Raw genomic sequence first — 12528 nt, 5'->3', positions numbered from 1 at the left:
TAAAACAGAAATAGAATGTTCCGATCTTGGCAAAGGCAACCGCATCGACATTGTTGATAAGTAATCTTACATGGAAAATTTACTAAGGCAAACGTTGGTTTGTTCTTAGGAACAAAGCCCTCTTATCTTACTTTGTGTTTGTAGAAATGTGATAATATTGAAATAAAATTCCTATTTTTAAATCAATTAAGTTAGAGCTAAAAATATACGTACATTGTAGGATATTAATACAAACAGCGACGTAAGAACGATAGATAAAGTACTTTATTTTAGCAATGAGAGTATAAAGTCATTTTTTACCTAGATCGCCAAACCTGAATATGCCGGAGCTCTTTTTTTAATTTTCGCCCTATGTCGATGTATTAATTTTCACTTTTGAAACTTAAATTTTGTGTAATTTACACACCCATATTTTTCGCCGCAAACAAAAGACGGGACTATTACTCCCTGACCCCAATCTGACCGCGATTTATCCGCTATCTGTCTCTAGTCTACCTTTAATCCGCCAGAAAAGGGTTAATAAGAGTTCGTAGGGCGCGAGGAGCGTTAAGCGAAAACGCGAGCGCGCACGCATGTTTCGTCGCTTATCAAGACGTTCCGCGACGCCCATCGGCGGCGTCGGCCGCCAGTATCGCAGTGTGCTATGGATTGTACGCGTTGTGCGCCCGCAGAACCGCGATGACATGTGGACTGCTCTCACGCGAACCATCGTCACTCTATGCAGGGGAAGACACACTAAAAGTGAGTTGTATACAGCATGATAAGGGTTCCTTGGTTGGTATTTGTATGGTGGAATGATTGTCCAGGAAATGAGATACGTTTCGAACGCGATAGTGGTGGTTATAGAGTTTTTGTTTGTTTTTGAAGGGGTGTCATTTAAATTTTGGGAGTAGAACTCCAAACGTTAAGATTTTCGCTAAAATTTACTGACAAAGTTTGAAATCGGTAACACACATTTGGTAAGCTTCTCTCCTATTGCTTTGTTTAAACGCTAAAAGTTCTCTTAAGTTCTCAAAAGTTTTTGTTTTGATTTAGTAGGTACATATCATAATCCTGAAAATATTGTTGTGTATTAATTAATAATTTTTTTTAATGAAAAATTCTTTTGAATTGTAAAGGGTTCGTAGATGTGGTATCTGAGATCTACACTTTTAAAGATATGCCTTTAAAATTTTAGAAAATGTGAACTTTTGCTATCGTTCAAAAAACGTTCTTAATCAGAAAAATAGTATTTCGTAAGCTTTTCTTTGAAATTTGGACAACGAATATGTCTGTATATCCGAACTGACTACTATCGAAATAAATGAAATAGACCCCTGAGTTTGGAAACCGATATTAAGAAAACGTAGTTGCAAAATAATTTGAAATTTGGACCATATACAGTCTCACTATTACTCTATTGTGTGCTAAAATTTCAGTTAGTTTCGTTATCTCATTTTTTAGTTATTAATGAAAATGTTGAAAAAATCACGGTTTTCTGCCCACAAAATTGATACCTCTCACTTTAACTCGTCATAATTTGTTTGTTAATTTATAAAAATATTCCAAATTTTTACTGACGATAAGTCGAACTATTGCCTTTAGTACTGTGAAGGTCATTTATCTCAAAAGCTCTTCATTTTTTATTTTTAAGCAAAACAGAAGCGAGTGCTATCTCTGTAAATATTCCATTCTTAAAAAAAGAAAAAATACTGTCCCGAGTAGTAAATAATTGTAAACAACAATCTGCAAAAATTTGTTAAAATAATATAATTATAAAGGCTATACTGGTCCTTACAAACTCTATTACAGCTACAAAATTGGTATGAAATATGTTCATTTTTATCCATATAATTCTGAGCGTGTATATATAACAGTTTTTGGCTATTTGGTTGTAAATGCAAAAATATGTAAAATAAAGTGACTATTTTCCACGCACTCTAGATAGATAAAAAATATAAGGTGTTCCTCATTTATTTAGAATATTTTAGTCGGAAACTAAAAGACTGGCCCTTATGGATTGGAGTACAAAGTATATTTATAAATGTCTTCCTTATTAATTAATACTAAAAACATATAATTTTAAATGTGATATATAAAACTCCTTTTTTTTTTGCAAAATTTCTAATAGTTAGTGACTATATTATTCAGTGTTTACAAGATTTGTATTACCTCTAGAAATTTCACTTTATTAAGATGTAATTGCGAACCTATGTCAAAACATTTCAAGAATTTAATCAACATTTTTATCGTTTTCTGTTTTATAATTCCAAGAAAAGTATTAGTACTATTAACGTACCAAATTATTTGCTGGAAAATCCCATTTCAATTGTCATATTAAATACCATACTAAACATAAATATGTTAAGAAAAGTATCTGCATAGTACAAAATAAAAATTACTCTGCTTGTAACATTGACAACCAAACACAAAATTAATTTTTGTCTCGTTCATTTCAACACAACCCTATAATTTTAAACAAAATTACATTTATTGTACATGGTTAGGTGTAGGTACAATTAGAAACAGTATGATTCGTCCAGTTGAATTAATAATTATTTCTGAAACCCTTTATTTGTCGCTCTATAATAAACCTATTTTTTCGTGAAAACGTAAATTTATTAAAAGTTGCTGCCAATACCATAATCCAAACATTTACTTCCGAATTTCATGACATTAACACGTATTCAGACATTAATTATACACGTTTATCTTTCTCCAAACAGCTGACAAATATTATCTTAATGCCTGTCAGGTTAAAATGAATTTATACCTGTAATAATTCCCCAACTTATTCGATAATAATGATTTGTGTACACATTAGGAAAAGTTCATGGAAACAAAATGTATTTCTTGCTTTAAAAATTATTCAATTAAGTTTCAATTTGATTAAGTTGTCATTTGATCCAGCACTGATCAAATCATTTGTTGCTTCCCTCTATTGTAACTAAAAATACAGTCACTAGTGTCAGTTGATACTAAAAATTACTTCTAGAAATATTAATTTTGCCAAGGTGTAACCAAATTCTGTGCATTGCAAAATAATTAATACAATATTAATAAACACATAAACACTAGAAATGAATGTTAATAGTAAACAGTTCCATCCTTCGTCAATTTAAGAAAGTTGAATTTATCACCAATTTGTTGGGGATTAATATTTATGATAATTAGCCAGTTGTCACCCTTGACTGCCTAAAAGAGCATCTCTCATAAATATTCCATTCTGTAACAGCTTTACTACGATTTTCTAAAGCGGGTTTTTAATATTCCAATTCGTTTAAGGTGTTTATCGTTACATTGACGTTTTTTAACCTCAAGGTTAGTCAGTGTGCGAATATACAATTATGTAGATATTACGTAAAATATTTTAATCAGCAGCTACGTCACTGTATTTTTGATTGATGAATTTGCTTTTACAAAATTTACCCCACTAGCAACTTTGTAGCGGATTTATAACGTATTTAGCATAAAAATTGTATTTTTTTAAATAAAAACGCCTACTTTTAAGAAATATTATTTCTAAAAGCTAGTTTCTATTTAGTTATTTTTTTAATTGCACTTGTATCAAACTCCATATTCAGTGGTAATCAACTCACAATATGTAAGTAAATCTAATTTTACTGCAATATGACTTAAAAAATACATATTGCGATAACTACGCATCTCGCCTACCTTAGTCATAAATTTTTCAAGTAAATAATTTTATTCGTTTCGTAAATAAGTATAATTAGATCCACTTTTAGAAATGATGCTAAATACAAATAATATCAAAAACATTAAAATTATTCAGTTTGTTGTCAATAGTGGGAAGATTAGAGGCCAAATTTCAAAGAAAAACAGCAAATTTTCTCAATTGTCGACGTTTCGTCACTTATCGTGACATCCTCAGGACAATTACAGATTTAAGTGTTTCACTGTGTTTTCCTAGTCTCGTTATACATAGTATGTCATATAACAATCTTGGACAGTCTAGATATAGGTAGAGAATAGCGTACACATACATCAAGATCATGTATTAAAATTATTCTTTACTGTTTAATCGTTGTAATGTAATGAGTAGCTATGGAAAGGAAATTTATCTATAGCATTGAATTTATATTTTAACTGCGATGACCATTTTTTGCGGTATTACAGAAATTTAGCCGGTAATAATTTTAATTTGTTGTACACAAAGCTGCGTAATAATAAATATATGTTATTATTGTAATGAAATAGCAGTCTACTGAAAATAGGAATTACACAGTTTGTTTGTTCCATTAAATAAATTGTACAACGTAAATCAGTGAGGATATTGACATTAGATTTATTTTTTTAATACAATGAAAGCAAAATTGTGGCGTTTCATTGTACCTCAACTTATTTTTTTTTAAATATCTTGTTTTTAACACAATCCTTAAAATCTGACATCTTTTCAAATATTGTTATTACAATTTAAAATAAAAGTAATAAGTTATAACTATGAGATGTACCATATTTCTTTTATTAACGTTCATTTAACGAAAATATTATATCGTTCATTTAACGAAAATATTATATGGAAATCTATAAACATAGCAGATATTTGTTTTATTACAGTGTAGACGGGTCTGTTCAGAAAAAAAAACGAACATCAATCTACTACCATTTTCTCATCGGTGTATTTTCTGAACAGATATCGGGTACTATTCTATGTTCAAATTGAACTAAAATATAACTTTTGGCACACGTAACATACACAAACAAAAATAAAAAATCTTGTGAGAATTCAGTCTTGGTATGTTTTTGTCTAGTTTTCTTTCCCTGGACAAAACACAAAGTAACAATAAGGCGTTGCTGCTTTCGATGACTTTAGATTTAGATAATAATACGAATCATTGAAACTTCGGTCTAATAAAGCAGACTAACTTTGGGGTATCATTAAGGAAAAGTTTGTTGAAACATAAACTGGAGTTTCTGAGGAGTATAACTTTTTTACGTGGATTGAAAATAAAATAAGGCTTCCACAAAATACCAACATTTGTATGTGAGTAAGACACATTCGAAGAACCCAGTAAGGAATAATTGAGATTTAGTACGTTTGACTGGAACTGTTGAATTTTGAATTTTCAAAATGTTCAAAAACAACACAGTACGATTTAGAACAATATACGAGTGTATGTTATGTTTGTTTACTGACTCAGATAAGATTATGGCATTAAAAAATCAAGTAGAATTAATTTTTGGATTAATGTCAAAAGTTCGTTTTAATGGGAATCCAAACTTTAAGGCTAATTATTTTATAGGGTTAAGCTTCAATTTATTAGAAAATAATTTAAGCTAAACGGTCGATTTGGAAAGTAAGGTAATTATTACTGTGGTTTTCATAGCGCTCTTATTACTGTGGTTTATCGTTTACATCAGTTTTACAAGTGTTCGAAGTTACCTGTGTATGCAGCGTTAATGGATATTGAATTAATTTACGGCGAAGCAATACAAAATGCATTAGCATCTATGTAGATTTCTTTCAAATATCGAACTTAGATGAGAATTTTCATTCTATTATCGCGGTACCGTAATAAATATTTCTGCTGATATAATTGTTGTTTTGTTGATACGACTATTTGTTCTACACTAGAATTATCTAAAAATCGTTAGATTTATTGAACAATCTATTATAAACATCGGAATATGACTAGTATATTAAACAGATATTTGTTGATCCATATTTTTCCTTGCTTGTTCAGCTCTCCATTTCCAAAATATAGTTATTTGTGTTTTAAGTAGAATTTTATACTCGCAAGAATGGTTAAACGTGAGAACCTAGCTCCGAATTAACAAATTTGAAAATTAGTATTATCCACTTATTATTGCTCTGCTTTTTTAATTAAATTTCATTCATTAATATATTATTTGCCTGTTTATTCGTTTTGGTAATATAGCAATTATAGAAACAAGCATGTTCCTTACCAAACGAAATTATAATCAATAATCCTCCATTACTGTAACCTAATTATGGTAAAAGACTGTCCATCCTCTCTGCAAGATTACTAATACCCATTTCTGAAGATTGCTTTAACTTAATTAGAACCAATAGCTTACATGGTTATACCCTATTTCTCTATAAAGCGAGCTTTATGATATTGTAGTGATCATCTAGAGACCAAAATTTAATTACAATGAATTGTGTACGTCATATTTTTTAAGTAAATAACTGTAGCCTAGTAAATTAATTTTCAATTACGCAAATTACTTGATGGTCAGAAAATTCTTTAAAAAAATTAGTGCCTACAGAAATACAAATATTCTTCAGAAAAGAGAAATTTTGGTGACGTATCTATTGCGAATTTAATAAAAGAAGACATAGAATAAATGGCTTGTCCATCGACATATTTTTACATTCATTTTAAGTAATTTAAATTTTTTAAGTGTTAACGACACCGCTTTGTATACAAACTTTGTACTGACGTAGAAAAGTTGTCAATAAATTAAGTCAACTAGTGTTTGTTTAAAGGCGAAAGCCTTACGCAAATTAGTTTCTTTACAGCCTCAGTATATTTATAGACGGATTAAATAAATTTATACTTCGCATTTAAATAGTTGCCTGGTAATTTTATTTCGACTAGAGCTCCAATCCTAGCGTGTGTATTCAAATAAAATATATTAATTGCTTTTAGCATCAGCCGGAATTAATATCTCGTAAATATATTTCAAAACTGATGCACGCTAGGCCGACAGAGTAAGCATTAAGGTGCCGCCAGATTCGTATCGAATAAATTGATCGATGCGAAGCTTCTGATCAGAGGCAGACAGGTACATGTTAACGTACAATTGCGCGATTGTTTGGGCAACGGCCTGTAGTGCATATTCTTCTACGTCCAAAGGAAGTTTTTATTGTTTAAATTCGTTTTCGCACATTTTTAGTCTTACTCTGTGCAGAACAAACAAGGCAACACAAAGCAGAACTGATAGAACAAAATAAAATAATAGTTATTTCGCAAATACCAACTGGGATTTTGTTAATGTTTGTTTCATAAAATTTGCCTATAAAAAAAATTCCTAGTCGCTCGTGATTTAAACTTTATTTATTAAACGTTTTGTACTATGTCAAACACATGTATTTTAATATAAACATGCATATAATATTTAAAACGGCGGTTTATTTATGAATATAAAATGATTTCTTTAGTTGTGTAAATAAGCTTGATGCCATTACAACAAAATAAATATTTTAATTGTAAATTGAATTCCTTCTTCCCCTTTATCCAAACTCTTATCATACCGGAAACCGTGATTTAAATTTTTGGTGTATAAATATTTTATTTTATCAAAATCAATGGTTAGTTAAATAATATATTTAGGGGAATAATTATTCCCTTTTATACCAGATTTTCAAACAGGAAGGATGCACATAGTTTTACATTTAGGCAAATAATTTCCTTTTCTAATGTCGTTTCAATTTTCACTCAACTTACCATTACAATAATATTCCCAAAATAAATTAATGTCATACTATAAGTAATAACACTGTATATAAAATTATCGCTACCTTTTAATAGAAATAATACAAAGTGAAAAAATAACGAGCTTTTTAACAGATTTTAAGTTAGAAGACGAAAATGCCTATTACAGATCCAGGAGTGTGGAAACCATTATTTTATACGGATTTTAAGGGCCCAAATCAATGCAGACATAACAAGGACGTCACTAGTCGACTGTCAGGATTATTTTTATTTGAAAAATTAAATTTTCATCGCCTTTTCTACCCCTGTCTTCGCAATATGATGTTATTTGTTTTGATTTTAGCTTGTCGCTTGTTAAATTTTGACACTGTCTTGAATAAATCGTGATTACATTATTATGTTTTGTTTTAAATCACATGACTAACTTTAATGCAGTGCTAGCGTTGATTGAACTTTAATTTTGTTTGCAATCAACACCCCGCGAGTCAAAAATATCCTTCGTTGGGTAAGAAATCTTGAAAGAAGCGAACTTTTCTTCAAACTTTAATTTTTGTCGAACTGAATTATCCTCGAAAGTTTACAACTGAAATTTGATTTACTTTGATACTGAACTTAATTCCATTTCCAATGCGGCGAATGAGCTCGGGAAATAGTAGCTAGAATTCAGCACGAGCCACTACAAATTGCAACTTTTTTGTTGTATGTTTACAGAGCTATCTGGTTTACTTACACGGAATAATTTGGTGCCCTGACGGATTTGCAATGACCCTGCAGGGAATCGTGCTTATTCCATTGGAAATTAATATGACTGCAAAATTTCCCCAGCAATTCTGCAACCTGCGTTTGCGGTGAACCTTTGCTGCAACGAAGCGAAATGAAAATTTTATATGACCAGCATTTCCCGTTCATTTAATATGCAATTTGCGTAAATGTATATTTGTAGGTACTTAAAACCATGCTATAAATTACAGAAATTTACTGAAATGTCTATAAATATATCACCTGTAACATTTTTTATGAATATGGAGGTTTGAACAAACAAATACACTAGGACTTTTAATTGAAATGGGATACCAATGGATTATCTGATTAAAATTACAGATAATCTTATCTTTGGCTTGTGGCTTAGTGTATATTTTTGCAGTTTTGTCATTTTTATGAAGAACAAGCTTCAACTTCGACGACAGCATTGCACTTAAAGTTTAATAACTGTTATTAAGAAAATACCTCTGTTAACATAAGTATGCAGAGAAAATTTTTCTAGTACTGATTCATAACATTTCGCTACAATCCTTATAAACGTATTGATTATATGTAATGTTTGTACGAGCAATGAGATATCAATATCAGGTTGATAACTAATAATATTATAATCATAACGCCCTTATTTTTTAACTAGATAATCCTCGGATTTAATATAATTTTTTATCTAGTTATTATCAGTTTATCACCAATCAGGCAACGTATGGGTAAGAATTACGTCCGAACAGGCTGTAAATATTTCTTTTCCGTCAAACACAGAAATCCTGTGTTATTGAACAAAAAAAATAATAGATTATATTACAGGTGAGTGACATAAGTCATTATAATCAAGTGAGTGTTTGACGGACGAGCAAGTGTGGCAAATTCTCACGTGGTTATACTGGCATTTCACTCTCACGATCTTTTGTCATAGTTCTAGATTTTTTGCTTTGCACGAGAAAGTAATTAATTTCATCTTGGGGAATAATATCTACCTTTTAATATGTCAAAAATTGTTTCTTAGCGGAGTGGCTTTACGTCAGTTATAAAAAAGTTGCGGAATATTTAGCATGAAATTCGTCTCGTTAAAACTTATAATGAAAAGGACACATCCTTAACGTCCTTCAAATTAATCTCCCGCTGGAAAATTTTCCAATAACGGATCTTAAATACCAACCATGCTATGACATAATTAATCTCCGAGTCTTAAGATCGCAAAATTTTGTATTTCGCCATAAAACAACTTTTCTTGATACATTGTCGCCACAATATACTATTTTAACAGAGCAAGTTTTTCATAACTTTTTTATTTAAAATAATTTTCTCCATATTTAATAATGACCCACTCAAAAAAATACCTATTTTTCGCCATCGAAACGCACATCATCATTCGAGAATGTAGTTTGATACGACCCCAAATTAGTGTGGTTTTCCCCATTCTGCGCTAAGTGGCAATAAAGGTTTCAAGGAAAAAAGAACATCGCATACCTTTCTTAAATAAAATTTGGTGTACCATTAGGGTGAAAATGAAGTAAATTAGACATGTTCCACATGGAATGTGGTCTCTAGAGATACTTACTTATCCAAATTATACTTCTTTGAAATAAAAATACATAGAGTAAGTTATTCTCTATACTCATTTTAATTCCTAATAATATTTCAGTTTCCTACTTCTGTGGAACCCATTTTGATTAAATAATACAAACTGTCAATCAATAACAGTGTTATCACGACATTACTAACTGTCACTGTCACAGCCTACCATATAACATTGTCCATGAGGCCTCTTACGACCTAATTAGTGAGATTTAGTTAGAATACCTATACGCATTTTGGACTATATCAATGTCCGATATGTCAAAATATTACAACTAAATCCGTAAATCCTTACGTAATTGGAAAAAAAGCAGAATGTCTTATTTTCTTAATAAAAGACCTTCTTTTCGTTTTCGATTATTGTTAGAGATGGACCCAACAAACCCTATATGACTATACTAGACAGGGAGCGTTCTATTCAAGTATGCAAAAATATACAGGGTGTTCCATTTAAATTAACCAAGTTAACATCCGCGACCATTTTGTTTGGACTTCATTTGTTTTTGTACTATCATTTTCGAAAACTTCATAAAAAATCGTGCAACTTTTGTATTTCACATTTTTTTATAACTTAAAACAATAAAGTTAAAGGTGGGGGTCAAAATATAGTGAATCACCCTTTATATTTAATAAACTCTACCTAATATTAACCAAGGAATTCAAACATATACATACAAAGAAGTATGAAAAAAAATGCCAATATGTTTTTATGGTACAAACAGGTATTACGCATTGTAAGAGGAGCGACATTTTAAGTAAAGATTCTAATAATAGCGGCTTCATTTTCGTGGACACCTGACGTTCGGCGTCGGTGTAATTTAAAATTCTAATTCAGTTCCCTTCACAACGTCATTGGTTCTGTCGTTTTTAATTAATACTGCTCCCAGTTCTTCTATCCCCCTGAAGTATTTTCAGTTGAGGCGGCAAATGCAATATGTCACTCAACAAATAGAAAGAACAGACACTGTATTTTGACGCAGTGAATGGAATGTCAGTGAAAGCAAATATTTTTGGTCGTTATTTATTTAAAATCTGATACGAGAAATATATATCCGGCAATATCTATGCACATCCCCACGGCACAAAAAAATCTATGTGTGATGGACTAGACCAGAGATTCATTCTTTGCTTGGAACAGTGATATTCCTGTAAGTTCGGAAAGACAAATGAAGCACCTGCTGTATTCCACATCCAGAAACGCTCCAACTTGGAAAGTTTCGGGGATTTGTTACGTTGCACTTTTATCTTACTAATTTTTTTTTTCTTTCCTAATCGCATTTTAAAGTAAATATAAATAATTACAATTCTAGTTAATTAATTCAGTTCATTAGCTCAGAGCGTTTAATAAAAAGAAAATTTTATTAAAAATGTAACGTGAATGCTTCTGCTTCCGCATACGCTGTCCCCGCGTTAGTTATCTACATTTCTTTGGACACACAAAAAGGTTGCTGGTCGAGGTTCGAGGATTTTTCCTATCGAGTATTCAGGCAGTTGTTGTTAAGCGAATTTCGTTGTTCTGTGCCGATTTGTGCATTCCAATATAGTTGGGAGTTTTATCGAAATTCACTTTTGAATGTGATTTATGTATTGGTGTGACTATAATCACAGTTCACGACTTATGTCGGATTCTAAAGCAATTGATCTGTAAGTAATCTTTTCTGGCCCACGTGGTTCTTATTCTAACTATTATTTCCTTAATCTACAGGATGCTCATATTATAGCCAATAGGATAGTTCTAACGAACCACTGAAATATATATCTATGTACATTTAGATATTTATCCCAGATACCAGATTGGACTACAATTGAAGCCGCCCTATATCCTTGAGTATTTTTTTTACCCTACTTTCAACAATTTAAACCTTTTGTGTGAGCCTTAGGTGTGGTAATCTCAAAAAAAAAGAAAAGACATTTATTATTCGTGCTATTTTAGGGCTTCGTGAATTTACCTATTCGTTCGTTCGAACCTATTCTTCCACCTTTATACTGGCTGTCTCGCATTTGGGGCTTGTTATTGAACGTCGGATTGTTATCCTCCGATTTGGTTGACGTCGCTTATATAGGACAAGTGGATCCAACTAGGAAAGAAGCATTCGCCTCTCCAGGAATATTGTAAGATCAGCAATTTGTCATTGCCATTGCAAAAGGTCAGATTTTTCCGTTATTATTATTCTTTTTTTTATTGTGACTTTGATTATCAAGTTTGCTACGGAAAGTCTATTGGAGCAAATTCAAAAATTTAATTGCTAAGTTTATTTTAACATCTATGCAACTGAGTACAACATATATTATAATAGTTTTTTTTTAATGTGTTTAAATATAAATTTCCTTATTTTTATGTCATAGTAATAAGATTGTTGGTCTGTATTTCAAATAAGTTTGGCGATATTTATGTGCATTTATATTTATTTTTTTTTTACGCCATTTCTTGAATTAAGTGATATGTATTTATGTGATTAAAATATTTGATTGTACGCCTTACGTGATCACGATTGGCACGCCCGAAATTCTAAAGATAGTACTTAAATTTAACTATCTTTAAAGTAGCCGTAAATATAACTATCTGTCCACATACATATTTATTTAAATTATCTATTTCTTTCTTCTAATAAAAATTCTTCTATATCGGAAGATTTTCATATGGTATTTAATTTTTTTTTGTTGTGTTTACCATCACTTTACTATAACATTTTAACTTTAATTGCAAAAAAAGAGTCGTAGTTTGGAAAACCGGTCAATCTGGGAACCTCCTAGCAGGGTTGCGTTTTATTGCTAGTGGCGCCCTAGATTT

At 30.9% G+C, this 12528-nt stretch overlaps 1 protein-coding gene across 2 annotated transcripts in view; it reads left to right on the top strand.

The window, feature by feature from the left end:
* The first annotated feature begins 648 nt into the window (after positions 1–648).
* LOC108911730 (probable 3',5'-cyclic phosphodiesterase pde-5) overlaps positions 649–12528 on the top strand; it is a 51067-nt gene continuing 39187 nt past the window's right edge. The window contains exon 1 of one of the 2 annotated variants that reach the window (XM_018716731.2): positions 649–741. In XM_018716731.2, the coding sequence (XP_018572247.1) occupies positions 684–741 (58 nt within the window). In that variant the 5' untranslated portion in view covers positions 649–683. Of the gene's footprint in view, positions 742–892; positions 960–12528 lie in introns of those variants that run through there. The other variant, XM_018716732.2, reaches the window with a different exon arrangement.

This window comes from Anoplophora glabripennis, unplaced genomic scaffold (genome assembly GCF_000390285.2).
Source record: "Anoplophora glabripennis isolate ALB-LARVAE unplaced genomic scaffold, Agla_2.0 scaffold149, whole genome shotgun sequence".
NCBI lineage: Eukaryota > Metazoa > Arthropoda > Insecta > Coleoptera > Cerambycidae > Anoplophora > Anoplophora glabripennis.
The sequence above is the reverse complement of the archived record's forward strand: the minus strand, read 5'-3'. Positions and strand labels throughout refer to the sequence as shown.